The sequence below is a fragment of the Erythranthe guttata genome, chromosome 2 (assembly GCF_056151865.1).
Source record: "Erythranthe guttata isolate IM_541 chromosome 2, IM_541, whole genome shotgun sequence".
Classification (NCBI taxonomy): domain Eukaryota; kingdom Viridiplantae; phylum Streptophyta; class Magnoliopsida; order Lamiales; family Phrymaceae; genus Erythranthe; species Erythranthe guttata.
In genome coordinates, this window is record NC_142534.1 from 9621734 (window position 1) to 9641465 (window position 19732).

General features: G+C 32.4%; 2 protein-coding genes and 1 pseudogene across 2 annotated transcripts; 1 reads left to right on the forward strand and 2 right to left on the reverse strand.

Annotated features, from left to right (window-relative positions):
• The first annotated feature begins 3029 nt into the window (after nt 1-3029).
• LOC148772284 (uncharacterized) lies at nt 3030-4401 on the forward strand. The gene is made up of 3 exons (XM_088814965.1): nt 3030-3111; nt 3362-3498; nt 3652-4401. Exons 1-3 carry the CDS (start codon nt 3030-3032, stop codon nt 4399-4401), a joined length of 969 nt encoding a protein of 322 aa, XP_088671091.1.
• Nucleotides 4402-5129: 728 nt separating this feature from the next.
• On the reverse strand, nt 5130-10649 carry LOC148772285 (uncharacterized). The gene is made up of 6 exons (XM_088814966.1): nt 9259-10649; nt 7874-8646; nt 6432-7771; nt 6247-6343; nt 5707-5820; nt 5130-5630 (listed from the first exon to the last, which is right to left on the reverse strand). The coding sequence occupies exons 3-6, from the start codon at nt 7469-7471 to the stop codon at nt 5130-5132; spliced, it is 1752 nt and encodes a 583-aa protein (XP_088671092.1). The 5' UTR covers nt 7472-7771; nt 7874-8646; nt 9259-10649.
• Nucleotides 8099-12802, reverse strand: LOC105969495 (uncharacterized; annotated as a pseudogene).
• Nucleotides 12803-19732: the final 6930 nt, after the last annotated feature.

Consider the following 19732-nt stretch of genomic DNA (forward strand, 5'->3'; position numbering starts at 1 on the left):
AAGTTTAACTCACACTAAATCTTCACTCATCTCCATAATAATCCATTACCTCTAATATCACATCAATTAACTATCAAACCACATGCTAGTAGTTTTCCAGATACTCTAAAAACATACTGAAATTAATTCATACTATCTACTATCTACACAAACCATACAATTTTTTTTCCCACTCAACATGACATATATATAATTTATGTTCTGCATATACTGATTCAAAACAAAGAAATAACCCCCTTATTTCTTCACATGAAACATAAACAAATATATACTTCTTATTCCCAATGAAACTTAAATAAATAAAACTTTAAGCAACTCACAGATTTAGAAAAAATCTGATCCACAGATGAGGACTCCATCATTAAAGTCTAACCCTGAAACTGTAAAGTTGACAAAATTAGTACTATGAGGGAAGGAAAATAGATCTATAGAGACATGAATGAATTGTAGACAAATACTTTTTATTTTGTTGATCACTACAATCTAAGATTGGTGAACTAAAACTAGAGGATATTACAGAATAAAAATATCCAATTATATTTAGTATTAACGAAAAAATTGAACTATTTATACGTGTATTTATTCACTACTCCAAGTCCCTATCCACATTAGCGTGAGACGCAACTTCATCATCACTGGTCCAATATTCAACTAAGGTGTCGTCTTCTTCTTCTTCTTCATCTTCCTCTTCGTTTTTATCATTTTGTGTGTGTGGAATAATTATCTTTTCAGCAATTTCAATATCTAGAGGAGCTTTATCATTCCGAACTATCGACCCAACCTCTTGAGCAGAAATTCCAATATCAATATGAACACAAGTTTCTTGTTGATATGCATCATTCACGTCAAGTTCATTTCCATCGGTAAAGTGGATGAGTGATGGGTCAAAAAGATGTCGATGTTGTACATGTTGAACAACTTTCCACTCCTCACCTAATTTTGTATCGCTAATATAGAAAACCTGGGATACTTGATTTGCTAAAATATAAGGTTCATTTTTGTACCCAAACTTGCCCACATTTATGCTGGTAAGATCACCATCTATTTTTACTGCTTTATGACGATCCAAATCAAACCATTTACAACTAAATAATACACATCGGTAACCACAAACATAGCTCAACTCAATCACATCTTCTAAGACTCCGTAAAACTTGATCATTTTACCTTTGTGAATAGAATCTGTACACACTCCACTATTTTGTGTCACTCGTCTAGAATCTCTTTTGCTAGTTAGATACTTAACTCCTTCCACGACAAACCCACTACATTTACTATGACGATAATTAGGTCCTGATGCAAGTGCAAGTAACATGCAATCAACAAATAAGATACTAGTTAAAAAATCAATTAAAATATAATTTAGCAAACCATTTCGCAAAATTAATTAAAATATAATTTAGAGCTCTTACTCGATTATCAAACCATTTAGCAAACTCTTTTTTCGTCTAGCCTCCTAACCAATAGAATTTTCTTGCTTCAACTTTTCTTCATGCTCCCTGAAAAAGAACCGATAACTAAATTAAGGGGAAATTTGCTAGACACCCCTAATTTTGGACTTATATGGGTAGAAGTCCTAGTTGCTAGATGAATATAGGCCTAGGTCCATCCACATAAAAAAATAATATAAATTAAATAATAAAAATAATATATAGACATAAGTACCCTTATTGAATAAACATATTTTAGAGGATTCAGTTATTTACGTAAAGTTGGGAAATCAAATCCCACTAATCACGATTGAAGGCAGAGTATCGTGTAAGACGTTTGGAAAACAGATCTTAGTCGATTCAAGTGGAATATGAGATCATCATGAATAGTTCGACAAACCAATACGAGCGTATTACAATTAAACACGAGAGTCGGTGTTGATAATCAGTTTAACCCTTTTTTTGGCCTGCAATCAACATGAAATTGAATTATACGAAAAGGTTTGTTAATGGATGTTTGTTGTTTTGAATTTTCGATTTATGAATCGTCGTTTTTACAACTTAATTTTCGTTCAATATTGTTTGCAGTTTATCGTTCTCCACAAAATTGGTGTTCAGGTATGATGTATGAGAATCGGTGAAGAAAGTGTCGGATGGAACGAGTTATAAGAAATTAGTTGATTTTGTTTGCTCGAAGTGGAGTTGCCTATGTCCGGGTAATTTTTCATTGACATATAATTTGTTAAATCACGGGGAATGCGTCCTGATGGATGACGAAGATGTTGGGGTGATGATGGATTATGTTGAAAAATTTTCAATCGACGAAGTATTTGTGAAAGTTACCTTAAAAGATGGTATGCTAGCAAATGATAACATGGATATTTTTGATTCACCAAATGAAAACCAAATTATTACAGTTTATGAAAATGCAACGTCAGCTCGAATTTCACCCGGAGGATCACAAAACGAAAGGACAATGTTGAGTGCAAAGTGGAGTTATTTAATACAAGATGTGGGGCAAGTATTTGAAGAGGGGGTAGAAAATTTTAGAAAATGTTTAGTAAAATTTGCGTATCAGTGCGGTTTTCAATTTGAGTATTTGAAGAATGACACAAAAAGGGTGACTGCTGTGTGCAAACAAAAAGAAGCTAAAAATTTCCCTTGGAGGATTCATGCCACTGTAAACCTAAATAATGGATTTTTTTACATAGGAGCTTTCAATAAATCGCATACTTGTGGTGTGGCACTATGTCGTTCGAAAAAAATTAGAATGAGTACAGAAATTGTGGGTGAATTAATGGTTAGTGACGTACGAATCATGCCACAAATGACGCCTACCGATGTTGTACAACAAGTTAGGGATAAGTACGGAATCAACGTTACTTACTATGTTGCGTGGAACGCAACTGACAAAGCCAGGGGGCTGTTTTTGGCGACCACCGATCATCATATTCTGCGTTAATCGCGTATTTTAAGGAAGCAGAACGTGCCAATCCTGGTAGTGTGTTCGATGTACAATATGTCCAAGAGACTTTGGCATTCAAACGATGTTTCTTTGCGTTTAGTGGATGCTTAATTGGTTTTCGCGCTTGTCGGCCAATGATACAAATTGATGGAACATTTCTTAAAGGCAAATTCAGCGGTATTCTTCTTAGTGCCGTGTCAAAAGACGCTAACGATGGTTAGTACTTTAAAATTTATTACATATTTTCTTGGTAGTAACTGTGTGTACTGAATGTGTTAATGTTTTATGTTAAATGTGATAAATGTGGTATGTTTTACGAGTTTTGAAGGAGTGTCAATCAAATTTTCCCTTTTGTATATATTGGTAAAACTGCAAATTGCAGATTGCAATCACGAACCAGTAACTGCGAAATGCAAACATCTGTGTTTTTGGCTCACCATTTTTTTTTATGTATTGTTTGATGCAGGACTTTTCCCTATTTCATTTGCTATAGTTAACGAAGAAAACGATGATAACTGGGACTGGTTTTTAGCATTGTTAAAACAGGCAATAAACGACGATCGTGTGTTCACATTTATTTCCGACAGACAACATGGCATTCTGGTCGGGGTTAAAAAAGTGTTTCCAGACTCTTTTCACTCCTTTTGCCTCAGACACATGACATGTAATTTAAACAACAAGTTTAAAGGGGTCCCAACTGGTTAGAGGGAGGCAATCGTTAGCCAATTTATATCATGTGCATTTGAATTCTCAAAGACATCGTTCGACAAGAAGATTGAGAAGCTTAAAGCTAGTGGGTCAACCAGAATTGTCAATTTTTTGAATGACTTGCCTTATCACAATTGGGCGAACGCATATTTCGAAGGGCAACGATATGGTGAAATGTATTCAAATGGAGTTGAATCATGGAATTCAAAAATCCTTGATTATCGCGACTTACCGGTTATGACTATGATGGATACAATTAGGAGTGAACTGATGAAAAAGATGACCTCAAGGAGAGATAAATCATCCAAGTGGTCGACCATATGTTGCCCCAACTATGAGAAATCTTTGGGAGATCTTGAACTCGAATGTAGGACATGGAAAGCTGAGAAGGCTGCAGATGGTATTTACGAAGTTCTTAGTGACCCGTCCATGGTCGTAGATTTGTCACAAAAAACTTGCACATGTCGAAAGTGGCAGATACTTGGGTTCCCGTGTGTTCATGCGGTCTATGTATTGGTCAATGAGACGTCACAACCGTACGATTACATTGACAAATTATATTACACAGAATATTACAGGGAATGTTATGCCTCACCCATTTATCCGTTTGTGAGACACAGTTCAAGGGATGATGAAGTTTGCGTTTGCCCTCCTGAATTTAAAACACGTCGTGGTAGACCAAAGAAGAAGAGGATACCGTCTGTTGGCGAGAAGATAAAAAGGAAAATAAGATGCGGGAGATGTAAAGAACTCGGTAATCACAACAAGAAGTCTTGTACAAATCCGATGTATTCTTAGGGGTGATGCTTTTTTTGTTATGTTTTTTATCTTCTATTTAAGAACTTGTGCTATGATTTTCAAGCTTCTATTTTTTATTTTTTTTTTGTTTATTAATTATTAGCTTATGTTCATGTTTTGATTAGCTTATGTTCATGTTTTGATTAGCTTATGTTCATGTTTTACCATTTCGCAAATGGTAAATTTGATTAGCTTATGTTCATGTTTTGATTAGCTTATGTTTTGATTTAGTAGGTGGTAAATTTTGATTAGCTTATGTTGATGTTTTGAATAGCTTATGTTCATGTTTTACCATTTCGCAAATGGTAAATTTGCTACAGACCACAAACACGAAGCTATTCAGCAAATACGTACCTCCACCTCTTATGTTATAAACAACAAACAACAAATAGCAAACAACAACTATAAACTTTTTTGGCGTTCAGTGAAAATGCCGACTTTGTTTTGGTTCATTACATCGCTAGCTGCACTAGTGAGCACACAATATGTGTAAAACACAACGAAAATAGCAATTTGCCTAATTTGTTAACCTGTCCTAGTAAATAGCGAAAATTGAAACTGCAAACATAAAAAAAGTAACATAAACAACGAGAAAAGTACATCAAGGTATAGAATAATACAAGGATGTTTTAGCAACTGCAAAATTAAAATTGTATCAAAATGCAACCAAATTAAATATCCAAAATAGCAAGACTTCAAGGTAGTTTCTAAAATCTGATCATTATGCGCTAATCTAATTTCACAGTGTGTTCATCATTTAAGAATTGATGAACAAAGTCACTTCGTAATGCGCATATCCCATTTTGTGCATCTTTAATGTCTAAGGGCTGTTGGCGACAAAATTGTCGTGCGATAGAAAGGACGAACATCCCGCAGTCAACTGAATCAGGCTTTTGTTGTGGTGATGTCAAAACGGAAACTAATTTGGCCTTTGACTTAATACCAAATTTCATCTTCCCATTTGCAATTTGCATGAAACTCTTCATTTCTTTGGCATCAACCAAGAATGGATCTTCTTTTCCGTCCAATCTTCTAGGCAATGAGGAGTTGAAATGCTCCCATGAACAGTTAATCCTATCATAAACAAGTAGAGTCCAGTGGGGTATTCTGTTCATGGGACCTTCACCTGAGTTGAACGGGAAAAGTAAGTAACGGAAATTGGTCACATCTTTTCCCGTCATGAAGTGTTGTACCATTTGAGTTGGTTTCATATTTTTTCGTATAACTCCCTGAAAAAACATAAGATATTACCTACATTACAAATTTTGTGTTTAAGACTTATAAACAAGATTAGATTATATATACCAGAAGCAAGCTGGGGAATATCAGACTCCTCCCCATACGAGTGGGGTCTACGCCGCTTGCAAAATGCCCTTCATCTTGTTGTTTCATCAAAAGGTACGCACAAGAGTCCATTATCTGCTTATGCCATAATAACCAACCATTTCGAATAAAATATACGGTATGTACAAATATACGGTATGCAAATGTTAACTACAATTTAAATGTGAAAACACTGTACAATAGACTGCAAACACGAAACTGCAAAAACATATTGCAAACAATCAACATGATAAGTAACACAAATATAAAATGTAAACATCACAACAAACAAAATAAATTGTAATAACATAAGACAAATATTCATGTCTAAAGTGCAAACCACAATTAATAACAAATTGCAAACACCTAACTTAAAACATCAAACCTAGTTAAATGATTACGGAAATGATCAATAAAATGTGCAAACATCAAATTATAAATGTAAAAATACAAACCACACATGCTAACTGCCAAAATGCAACAATTGCCAATATCGAAATGAAACAATCATGACATACTTACATTTCCTGTGACTGACTTCCTCTCCAACAACTTGAAAATATCGTCCAAATTTATACTTTCATTCATATTTGAATTAATACCATCCCAAAGAACGTAGCTGCATAAGACGTTTTAACTAAAATTAGTAAAATATTGAAGATACTTATTTACGTTATAAAATGCTAAATGTAATACTTTTTACTTACTTTAGTGGAAACCGATCCGCAATGTTACTGACTTTCAACCTGTCATCGCTTGGCAGATGTCTGAAAGGTAAAAATTTCTTATATTTTTTGTTTTTTTTCATTTCCTTTGGTTCCATCGTGTCCTCGAAATCATCATCGTCGTTGCCTGATGGAATGGTTTCGTAATGTACAGGCACCTCGTTATTGACATTTTTGTCATTCGGAAATGTTCCGACCACCGTATTATTACCCTTCAGAGAGGCAATTGTGGCACGGAGCTCATCGTTAAACGTTTTCAGTTCCACATTTTGTGCATGCATCTCCATGATCTCTTGAGTTGCCTTACCCGGACTTGAAACATTTGGTTGTGTCAGGTGTTGTGTCATGTTGAGGCTGAAAGACGGTGCTTCAATTCCAGTAATTCTGCGTTCATTTGCAACAACAATTTTAACATTCAACTTTTGCAATTCTTCTTTTAGCGTTCTCTCGGATTGTTTTGATGTCTCGATTTCAATACGCATAGCAGTGTTTGCAGATTGCAGTTTGGCCAGTTCCTCATTCAAACGATGATTTTCAATTTCAAGTTTTGACAATTTAGTATCCTTGGCCAAAATCATTTCGGTTAGCCCAACATGTTTTGCTTCAACTAATTTTTTTGTTGCTTGCAGCTTTGCATTGACGGACTCCAAACTAGCAATCTTTTTCAAGTGATCTTGAACTTGTTGTTCCAAGACTGCCTTTGACTTGATGAGATTTTCATTATCCGCCTCCAATGTGCAAACGTATTTTTTCAATCCAGCTTCGCGTTCATTTCGCTTCGTTGTTACCTCGTTATACTTTGCCATTCCGTCCCCACATTGATCAATAAAATCGTCTTCACAGAGGGGATCACGAGATACATGCTCAGGGGTCGCGACACGTTCTGCATCTTCAACACGTTCTGCATCTTCAACACGTTTTTCAGCAAGAAACGTAGACGAAGCAATAATAGTGTCTATGAGTTTTGCCAGAACTGCGTTATCCGAATTTTCGATATCGTCATCATCGATATCATTATCCATGGCAAGTTCTGTGTTGGCATCATTAAACTCATCAACTAGGAATAGTCTTTGACGTTCATGTGGCAGGGGCTCAAGTGAGTTATGACAAACCTGTGGTGGTGACCATATAATAATTAAAAACAAGTTGTTATGCCAAGTGCAAATTGCATTTTAATAAAACAGTACCTTGTCCCTATCTATTGATTCCAAAGTGCTTCCTTGAACCATATCAAGGATAGAAGAAATATTCCATTTTCTGAATCTTCGAAAAGCATTGACAGATTTAGGTAGTACCAACGATGATCTCTCGGCGAGCCAATACTACGAAAAATAAATAAGATAATTAGTAAAAAAATCATATGTACTTGAAATTTCAATGAAAATGCATAATGCTAATGCTAATAACTAATGGAATTTAATCACCAGTATCAGCAGGCTGCATCCAGTAACCGACTCTGGGTCATGAGTTTGCATTGAATTCAGAAAGTATGAAGTTATCTCTTGCGCCCAATTGTAGTTAATGGTGTTATCCAAATCTTCAACATACTTAATCCATGACCATGGAACCACATCCCCTCCGGTGGTGAAGAAGAAATTGACCATTAGAAACAGCAGAACGATCCTCGTCACATCTTCGATGTCATGATCTTAGTTTTTCTTCATCAATTGATCCAGGGTTGCATTCAGATGTTTAACTTGTAGTCGCTTCACGGATTGAAAGTGCCTTGCTACGATGCCATCCCTCGGTTTATGACTGCTTTTTTTAAACGTTATATTCATGCCGGTGGCGCCGCTTTTTACCCCAAAAATCAGTTGGCACTCAATAGGGCTTAACTGAAGCTCTTTTCCACCAATTATAAATCGACGTTTATTTTTGTCGTACGTCACTAGAATTTTATACATTTCTTGTACAGACTTACGGACTTCCTGCGTTGGGATCTCTCTCCTCATAAACGGCGGTATAAATTCTACAAACGCGGTCCTTTGAACACATTCAACGTGACGTTCATTGAAATTATATTTGTTGAAGAAGCGGACAACAGAAACGAGTGTTGCACGATATTTCGGATTTGGAACTGCTGGTTCTATTTCCTGCTCAACTGGTGCCCTCAAGCTAGGTGCTATTGATTTTGTCTTCACTTTTTTTGACGATGTTGAACCGGCATTTAAAGGCGTGTTCCCTTTCTTTCCCGCGACTGGTTAATTTAAAAAAATATGATTATACGATATTGAACAACAAATGTACGCTTTGAATTCCAAGATGCAAATTCATAACAAAAAACAACAGCAATACTAAGTACGAAATCATAACAATAAAACTACTAAGTGCAAACTCATAATAAACAAACATTGATTGAAACTACCACTAACAAAACTACTCAAATATGCTATGTGCAACTTTAAAATGCAGCCCAAAGTTGGTTATTGTAATTTCAATTTACATTTTTTTTTGTTTTTTTTTTAGTTTATACAAACAAAAGCCTGTCTTATGTTCAAAATAGGCTGCCATATGCAATATTAACCCAACTACGTCCAAATCAAAATTTTCAGTAAATTAGTTTTTTGCAAATGAAAAACGAATAAATGGGTTATTCAAAGTACCAAAAAATATAAAATCAATAAATTTATTATTTGAACAAAACCGGTAAAATGTGGAAATCCAAAACAAACATATTGAAATTCAACTTGCAAACTCATAACAGAGAAATGCAAATAGCAAAGTCAGAACACATAATTAGGTTCTTCAAATGTATTGTTTTAGAATAAACATAACCAAAGTCGTAACATACACAAACCCCTCAATTTACCTGATTTCGGGGATTGGAAATCATCATCATCCTTTGCTGTTAAGGGGGAAAAAAAACGGGTTCTCAAATTATTATTAAAATATTTGAAATAAATAGCAAACAAACAAAATACAAAAGCAAAAAAGGAACAAAATACAAAATTTGAGATGAAAGAAAAAAAATCAAAAGCGAAAACCGAACATGCAAAATTTTTTTTACACAAAGGATCATTGATTACCAAGACTTAATCGTGTTTTGGCCATCGTATGAACTCCAAACAACAAACCCTAAACACCAGCCGTTGATTCCGAGCAACAAACAATTTGTAAACTGCAAACAGAACGAAGTCAAATTGGGCAACAACAAATCGAACGAAGGCAAACGGAATAAAGGCAAAATGCTCAGACCTGGTAATTTGTAAACAGCAAACGAAACAAATGCAAATAGTGAACAACAAATTTGTAAACAACAAACGAAACAAATGCAAATATTGAACAGCAAATCGAACAAAGACAAAATGCAAACATCCTGGTAAAACTGCAAACAATCAAACACCCAAAACCTATGGAAGGATTCAAAATTCGTGGTGAGATTTTCGCTTTGAAGCAACAGCGAAGAAATCGATTTCCATATTTTTGCAATTGGAATTTTCGAAACAACAAACCCTGTAAACAGCAAACGAAACAAATGCAAATAGGGAACAACAAATTTGTAAACAAAAAACGAAACAAATGCAAAAATTGAACAACAAATCGAAAACGAAGACAAAATGCAAACGACCTGTTAAAACTGCAAACGACCAAACACCCAAAACCTTTGGAAGGATTCAAAATTCGTGGTGAGATTTTCGATTTGAAGAAACAGGGGACAAATCAAATTCCAGATTTTTGCAATTTGAATTTCGAAACAACAAACCCTGTAAAACAGCAAACGAAACAAATGCAAATAGTGAGCAACAAAGTTGTAAACAACAAACGAAACAAATGCAAAAATTGAACAGCAAATCGAAAACGAAGACAAAATGCAAACGACCTGGTAAAACTGCAAACGACAAAACACCCAAAACCTTTAGAAGGATTCAAACTTCGTGGTGAGATTTTCGATTTGAAGAAACAGTGGAGAAATCGAATTCCAGATTTTGCAATTGGAAATTTCGGATTTGCAGTATAATAGGGAGAGAAATGGGGGATTTGATTTTGAAGATATATTTTACCGTATATTACTAGGGATATTGATAGGGGTACTTTTGACAAATTATAAATACAAAAATTTGCTGGAAATTAGAGTTTATTAGATGGATTTTAACACATATAATCTCTTATAGGAGGACCTATAGCAAATTGCCCCCTAAATTAAATGATGTTAAAATATTATTGTTATACTAAAAAAAGTTATACTAACCTAAAATACAATTCTATCTCCGCACAATTATTTAAGACAAACCAATGCAATTCATTATATTGTTGAGAGGTCATCTCTAAAAAATCTGTTTCTCCAAAAGTTCGAATTTTACTTTTGAAAACAGAAATTGTTGCATTTGGATGTGCCTCCCCGTCATAATTTCTTTCATCTCTCTTATATTTTGTCTCCATTCCATGGAGATACAATGAGCAAAAATTCAAACACTCTTTCACAATATAAGCCTCCGCAATTGAGCCTTCAGGACGAGCTCTATTTCGGACCATCCTTTTTAGACTACTAAGATACCTGTAATTATATCGTAAAATATTGAAGTATTATAACACATTTAACTACCTAGATAAATTTATGAAAAAGTAACTTTATAAACAAAAAATTGAGAATTTTTTTTAAAATAAATGAATATTTTACCTCTCGATAGGATACATCCATCTATAATGAACAGGGCCTCCCACCTTTGCTTCTTGTGCCAAATGAACTGCTAGATGGATCATAACATCAAAGAATGCTGGTGGGAATATCATTTCCAACTTGCTTAATATCACAGGAATTTTTTTTTCCAAATCATCAAGGACTTCAAGGTTCAATTTCCTAGAACGCAATTGTCTGAAAAACCATGCCAACTCGGTAATAACATCGAGAACGTCTTTATTAAGGTAACCACGTAGTCCTACTGGAAGCAAACGTTGTAACAAAACATGACAATCGTGACTTTTCAACCCTGTTATTTTACCATCCTTGATATTCACACACCTGGAGATATTCGCTGCATACCCATTTGGAAATTTTACTGCTTTCAAAAATTCACAAAAACTTTTCTTCTCCTTTTGAGAAAGAGTAAAAACTGCACGCGGCTTTAAACACTTGACTTTACCTTCTTTATTAGCTTTGGCACCTTCTAGTGGTTTTATGTGTAACTCACTCATTATACCCATATCCTCCAAATCTAAACGAGCTTTTTCCGTATCCTTTGATTTATCATCAATGACTAGTATAGTTCCCATCAGATTATCACATATATTTTTCTCAATATGCATTACGTCAAGATTATGTCGTAATTTAAGTTTTGACCAATACGACAACTCAAAAAGTATACTCTTCTTGGACCAACATGAGTGTTCGGAAGAACATTTTCGTTTTTTATCCATAAAATGTTTGCCTAGCACGACATTTTCTAATTATTTTAGCTGTAAAAGAATATCATCATTAGAAAGCTCCAAAAGGCTTAGATCGAAGTTCTGTTTCACCATTGAATTTAAGACTTTTCCGATACGGATGATGAGGTGGCAAATAACGTCTGTGACTCATATAAGCAATCTTACTCCTTAGCCTTAGTGAAGGAGTATTGGCGCTACATCTCGGACAAGCACAATATCCCTTTGTTCGATGTCCAGAAATATCACCGTATGCAGGAAAGTCATTAATCGTCCATAAAATCGCAGCATGCAACATAAAAAATTCTCCAGTTTTTGCATCTCTTGTTTTTACTCCAGATACCCATAACTCGTTCAATTCATCGATCAAAGGTCTCAAATATACATCAATATCTTTTTCCAGGTGATCAAGGACCAGGAATTAAAAGAGACATCATCAAGTAAGGCTCTTTCATGCATTGCCAAGGTGGTAAATTATATGCCATTAAAATCACCGGCCATATGCTGTAAGAATTATTCATGTTACCGAAAAGATTAAATCCATCAGTAGCTAGGCCAAGACGTACATTTTGTGGATCTTCGGCAAACCAAGGGTATTGCTTATCAAAATCCTTCCAAGCTTCAGAATCTGCAGGATGAATCATCATATCATTTTCCTCACTTTTTCCATCTTTATGCTATCTCATATCAGAGGCTGTCTTTCTTGACATATACAACCTTCTTAATCTTGGCTTTAGAGGAAAATATCGCAAAATTTTGTGAGGGACTTGCTTTCCTTTGCCATCATTGACCTTCCATCTGGACTCTTCTTTGCATACTGGACAACTATTTAACCTCTCATGTTCTTTCCAAAAGAGCACACAATCATTTTTACATGCATGAATAAACTCATATCCCATTCCAATATCTTTTAATACTTTCCTCGCCTCATAGAACGATGAAGGAATAATATCCTCCTCTGGCACAAATTCTTTGAATAAATCAATAATCATGTCATAACATTTATTAGTCATCCGATTAAAAACTTTTATGTGAAGCAATTTGACAAGGAACGATAATAACGATTTCGAGCAACTAGGGCATAGTTCAACAAGTTTACTCAAATAAGTTAAGCGGGTAAGACTCATGAAAATAAACCATTTAATTTATTTAGTAGTGAATAAATTATTTGGTGGTTATAAGATATCTTAATGTGAGGAGAATCTAAATAATGATCGACCGGAGCTCGAATGTAATATTTGAGAGTATAAACGGGAGTTCAATAATTATTTGGTAGTGGAAAATAAATAATTATTTAATGATTAATTAAATGAATTCTTTTAAGAGTTTGGATTTAATTAATTATTAATTGCCCGATTTATATTTTCTCCTTTAGTCCCTATTGTAGCCCAATGGATTTTCTAATTAATCGAGGAAATAAAGTTCAACCAATGCTATATATTGGAATTAATATAGGCGAAAATTAAATCCCATGGGACTGCAATTTTCAACTATATAGAGTTATAGAAGGAGTGGGATTTGTTTCCATGTAATCCTCTCTATGTGTGACTCTAATTCCTTGTGCTATATATAATAAAGATTGGGTTGATGAGAGATAAGGATGCTGCACGTCTATTTCATGTTGGAGAGAAATATTTTTCTCTTCTTCTTTTCTCTCTAAGTTTCTCGATTATAGATTTAGATTCTTCAAGTACAAGTCCACCCTTGTAGAAGAATTATTAATCCGGGATATTCAATAGAAGATTATAGGTTTTTAGAGCAAACTATTATTCCCGAATTTTTGAGGAGTCCTGCGAAGAAATTCACCATAAATCATCCGTTAGTCGGATAGGCTCGAAGTTTATACAGTAGCTTGCTAACCCTTAGATCTACAATCCATCTGAAGGGTTTTATGATCGGATCAACGGTCGCGGAGATATCGGTGAAGGGAGAGGACTGGAAATTTCTAGACAGCAACTTTTACGAATGTTGAAGGCTTGACGTGGATCCTCGTTCGTGCGCCGAAGATAGAAACAGATCTGCTCGCGAAAACTGTAAGTCGCTAGGTTAGATTTATTCCGCTTTAAACGAATCTAATCAAAGCATGTTAATAAAATTAAAACCGGTTAATCTAGAACCTCTTGCTAATTTTTATTGAATCCTGGGCTTAACATCCCAACAATATATATATATATATATATATATATATATATATATATATATATATATATATATATATATATATATATATATATATATATATATATATATATATATATAAGGATATGATTTAAAGTGTAATATCCTACATAATTATAAAATCATTTTTTTACATGTACCTTCCTAGAATAAGATTTACAATATTTCTTCTCAATAAAAAATTATCATCTTTTTATTGCATTTAATGTTTTTTGTATTATTACTATATGTAATTGATTGTTTCTTTTTTCATTGTTCATATACAAGTATATAAACCCCCACTGATTCACTTTATTCCACCATCATTTTTCATTCGATAAAAAATGTATGGTAATGTGCGTCTTGTTTTGATAAAATCGACTCTTTTTTTAAATTATATTTTCTTGATTTTTTTTCTTTATGTTATTTAGTTCTTTCGTTATTTTTGTATTGAGGATTTTTCTTTAATTTTTATTTTTATAATATTGTATTACCTTCGAAATTTCGTAATTATAGTTTCAATATATTATATGCTTAAATTTGGTATTTATACTTTTAATTATTTTATGAAAGAATCATATAGGTTCCAATAAATACATGAATTAATCATCTTTATCTCATGATTTTAACAATATGTTTTTTTTTATGTTTTTCTTACTAATTAATATTTATATTTCATTATACTTTTCATATGAGTATTCTCTCAAAAGCTCCGTTCGATGGGTTTAGGAAAGACATATGCCTCGCTTATACTTTTAATATGATTGAATCGTGCCGATTGACAGACGATGGTTTGCAAAACAAAGAATTGATATTTGGAAATTATAAGTGATTGTCATACTCGGTTTTGAATGGAGAAGCAAATGCTTTGCCGTTACAAGGTCGTATGACACTGTCTAATTCGTTTACTGGACGACCGACAAATTTCTATCGAAGTTACAAACCTTAGTTCAAATGTTGAGATGTCGTTGATTTTCATTTTATGGTTTATGTTCTTCCGATGCATTGAATCTTGCAACTTAATTTATTGAAAAATATTATCTATATTTGTGTATTAATTTTTTTATAATAAAAATTCATTTTATTGTTTATGTTCTTCCTTTATGCATTGAATCTTGAAACTAATTTTATTGAAAAATATTATCTATGTTTGTTTATTTAATTTTTTTAACAATAAAAATTCGCTTTTCACATACATTACTTTGTTCAATAATGGAAATAAAGTTTACGAATAGATGCACGATTTGTTAAGATTTTTTTATATATTAGAGGATTTATTTAATTATGGTTTAATAATATTATTTATCGTTAAAGCTAGATTAGTGTTTAGTATAATACTTAGAATGTAGTATAATACTTTTTGGGTTTTAATTCAGAACGGACCTCTGTTAATGGGTAGAAAATGGATTCCATTCACAAAAAGACAGGTGTACATGTTTAATGAAAATTAAATATTTTTTTAATATGTTATTTTCTTTATTTGCTTTTTGTCATCTATTTTTTTTCCTTTCAATTCTTAATGAGATGGAATTACCTCAATGTGAATTATTATATAATGTTGTTAATTCACACATAATATAATTATTTCTAATTTTCTATTATTATAAAGAAAAAAAATTAATATCAAGAAAAATTAAAAAGAAACCAAAAAATGAAATAATAATAGTAATAAAATTACATAATTAAATGAATTAATTTAATGGCCAAATAAAATAATATCCTCCAACCCTGATATTCTTAAACTAAATGTATTGATTAGTTCATATTTTAAAGGCATAATAGGTTACAAATAACTTTTATTAGACCAAGATAATTCATTTTTTATTAAATATTACTACACGTCTACAATAATTAGTGGAATCTGATTTTTCAACTTTAAACGGAGCATCCGCTATGTATTTACACCCATGCATTTTATACCCATGAGGTTAATAATTAATTATACTTTGTGCACAACAATTAAATAACAATACAAAAATATCCATGTATATTTTAGCTGCTTATACGTAAAAACCCTTAATGAATTTATATTATTATCTATACACGTGATGATAATTATATTTAAAATTGTGTCACAATATTTGTATATAATTACAACCAAAGTCCCACGTAGTTATTTAAATGGTTTTTTGTTAATTTACCATGTACTACTTTGTAATTTTCTAAATTTAAAGTTTTTTGTTAATATATACTACTTTGTTAATTTCTAATACATTTAATATGTGTTTTTTGATGCTTCGACTTCCACACATAAGGAATTAGATATAAAGGTTGGTAGATTGAGTACCAGTATCATTATCAGTTTCAATATTAATATCAATATTAGTATTAGTTTCAGTATGAGTATGGGTACCAGTATCAGTATTAGTACAATTATCAGTTTCAATATCCGTATTAGTATTAGTACCAGTATCAGTTTCAGTATCAATATCAGTATTAGTATTAGTTTCAGTATCAGTATCAGTATCAGTTTCAGTATCAATATCAGTATGACTATCAGTATCGGTATGAGTATCAGTATATGTATGAGTATCAATATCAGTCTCAGTCTCAGTATCAATATTAATATGAGTATCAGTATGAGTATTAGTATCGGTATGAATATTAGTACGAGTATTAGTATAAGTATTAGTACGAGTATCATTATTAGTATTAATATTAGTATTTGTACCAGTATCATTATATGTATTAGTATTATTATTAGTATTTGTATCATTATTAGTATTAGTATTAATATCAATATCAGTATATCAGTATTAGTATCGGTATATGTATTAGTATTAGTAATTAATTAGTATTAGTATCAGTATCTGATACGCGTAAAACCTACGTATGAGAAACCGCAAGTGTACAGTATCGTGTTTTGTAGAATAGTGAATTCCAGATATCGATCCACAGGGAATTAAGTTCCTAAATTTACCAAGTACCGTAATTATACTATCCTAAATTTTATCTAGACATACAAGAATGGAAGGGAGAAATAAAACTAAAAAGTAACAAAAAACAACGGTCCGCCTGTAAAAGCGAGGAATTCCGACGTGTGATGGCTTCTAGGGTAAAATCCACCAGTGTACTATCGATAAAGATCTACAGATCCGAATCTATTGTCAATTCTATGTTCGCTAACCCGGACACTAAAATACCCTAACCCCCGTCTCCAGTGTAGTTAGAGTCTACCCACAGGTCCGACGTCTTTGTTCAGAACCTGATATTAAGAGAGCATTTATGTCAAGTCCTTCAGGGCTACCCGAGGTGCATCACGTCTCCGTTTCCACAACCTGAGCTATGTTTTCCTAAAATCAAACGAGAAATCCTCTCTCGAGTTCATTCCCATTTACAATCAATTCAACTGTTGGCCAAACAATCGAAAGCATTTAATACAAGAAAACATAAACAGAATCAAAGAACGACAAATAGATCACAGATCTGGAAATCAAAATCAATATATACAAGGTTTCATTTCCCTAAAAGAAAATGCTCAGTTCATTACAAATATAGCATCAAAATGAAGAACACGAGAAATTATAAACTAAACGTAATGAAAAGCTTATGAAAAACCCGAGTCGAAGCTTCCCGCGAAGAACTAGCGAAAACCGAAGAAAAGGTCGAGAGATATGTCTTGATATGTCGAGATATATTCGAGATCTTTAAAAATGAAGAAGAGACCTTCTATTTATAGTAGGAAATCAAAGAAAAATATCTCGTCTCGAATTCTGTGCCCAGATCGCAATCTGGGCTTCTTGGATCGCGATCTGGCAGCCTTGGAAATTGCGCACCGCCTTTCCAGATCGCGATACGGGCATGGTGGATCGCGATCTGGTTCTTGCTCAAAAAATATACTGTGAGACCCCCCAGATCGCGATCCAGGCTGGATCGCGATCTGGGCTTCTGCGCCAAATTCAAACACTGTTTTGACCCTTTTTTAGCCCGAATTTGACAATTTTGCATTTCACAAAAGTCGTTGATCTTGAAGTTAGCTTTATACAGACACTTGAATTAGCTCAATCGGAGGTCGTATGCAAATGTTATGCTTGAAATACGAAACGGTGCTACACCCGCGATAATGCACTTTTGCACGTGTTTGGTTTGATTTTCGGCTTCGCTTCCAAAATCGTTTCGAATCGGCAAAAATAGCTTCTCTTAACCTAAAATATAAAAAAAAACAAAAAAAAAACATAATATATACAAATAAAGCCGAAACTCGGACGAACGAAGACCAAAACTCGAAAATTTGATAAGCAAAAATCACGCAAAACGAACACTTATCAGTATCAGCATTAGTATTAGTATTAGTATTATTATTAGTATTATTATTAGTATTAGTATTAGTATTAGATTTAGTATTAGTATTAGTATTCGTATTAGTATTAGTATTAGTATTAGTATTAGTATTAGTATTAGTATTAGTATTAGTATTAGTATTAGTATTAGTATTATCATTAGTATTAGTATTAGTATTAGCATTAGTATTAGTATTAGTGTTAGTATAAGTATTAGTATTAGTATTAGTATTAGTATTAGTATTAGTATTAGTATTAGTATTAGTATTAGTACTAGTATTAGTATTAGTATTAGTATTAGTATTAGTATTAGGATTAAAATTAGAATTAGAATGACAATTTACATTAGCATTAGCATTAGAATTATGAGTATTAAAATTATTAGGGTTAGGATTATAACTATGATTAGTGATAGAAATAGGAAATTAAAATTTGGGTTATGAATAGGATTACGAATAGGACAAGGATTTGGATAATATTAGGATTACAATATAATCTTCATTAGCATAATAATTAGCATATCCAGATTATCATTAACATTAAAATTAATATTAGCATTAGTACATTAACATTATCATAAACAATATTAACATATTAATATTAGTAAAAGTATTAATATTAGTATTATTATTAGTATTAGTATTAGTATTAGTATTAGTATTAGTATTAGTATTAATATTAGTATTAGTATTAGTATTAGTATTAGTATTACTATTAGTATTAGTAATAGTATTAGTATTAGTACTAATAGTAGTATTAGTATTAGTATTAATATTAATATTAGTATTATTATTAATGTTAGTATTAGTATTAATATAAGCATTAGTATTAGTGTCAATATTAATATCGATATCGGTATCGGTATCGGTATCGGTGTCGGTATCGGTATCGATATCGGTATCAGTATCAACATCAGTATCAGTATAAGTATTATTGGTATTATTGTTAGTGTCAGTATTGGTGTCAGTATCAGTATCAGTATCGGTTTCAGTATTAGTACCAGTATAAGTATCAGTTTCAATATCATTATCAGTTTCAATATCAGTATCAGTTTCAGTTTCAATATCAGTATAGTATCAACATGAGTTTGAGTATGAGTATCAATATATGTATGAGTATGAGTATCAATATCAGTCTCAGTCTCAGTATCAGTATTAGTATGAGTATCAGTATGAGTATTAGTACCGGTATGAGTATTAGTACGAGTATCAGTATTAGTATTAGTACGAGTATCATTATTAGTATTAGTATTAGTACCAATATTATTATATGTATTAGTATTATTATTTGTATTAGTATCATTATTAGTATTAGTATTAATATCAGTATCATTATCAATATCAGTATATCAGTATCAGTATGAATATATGTATTAGTATTAGTATTAGTATTAGTATTAGTATTAGTATCAATATTAGTATTAATATTAGTATTAGTATTAGTATAAGTATCAAGTATTAGTATTAGTATTAGTATTAGTATTAG

Bases quoted from the DNA above. Each gene is read 5' to 3' on its own strand.
- LOC148772285 (XM_088814966.1), bottom strand. From the start codon at position 7,471: ATGGATAATGATATCGATGATGACGATATCGAAAATTCGGATAACGCA. The intron at 6,344-6,431 runs GTAAGTAAAAAG...CGTCTTATGCAG, and splicing joins GCGGATCGGTTTCCACTAAA to CTACGTTCTTTGGGATGGTA. The intron at 5,631-5,706 runs GTATATATAATC...ATGTTTTTTCAG, and splicing joins TATTCCCCAGCTTGCTTCTG to GGAGTTATACGAAAAAATAT.
- LOC148772284 (XM_088814965.1), top strand. From the start codon at position 3,030: ATGATACAAATTGATGGAACATTTCTTAAAGGCAAATTCAGCGGTATT. The intron at 3,112-3,361 runs GTTAGTACTTTA...TGTTTGATGCAG, and splicing joins GTCAAAAGACGCTAACGATG to GACTTTTCCCTATTTCATTT. The intron at 3,499-3,651 runs GTCGGGGTTAAA...GAATTCTCAAAG, and splicing joins ACAGACAACATGGCATTCTG to ACATCGTTCGACAAGAAGAT.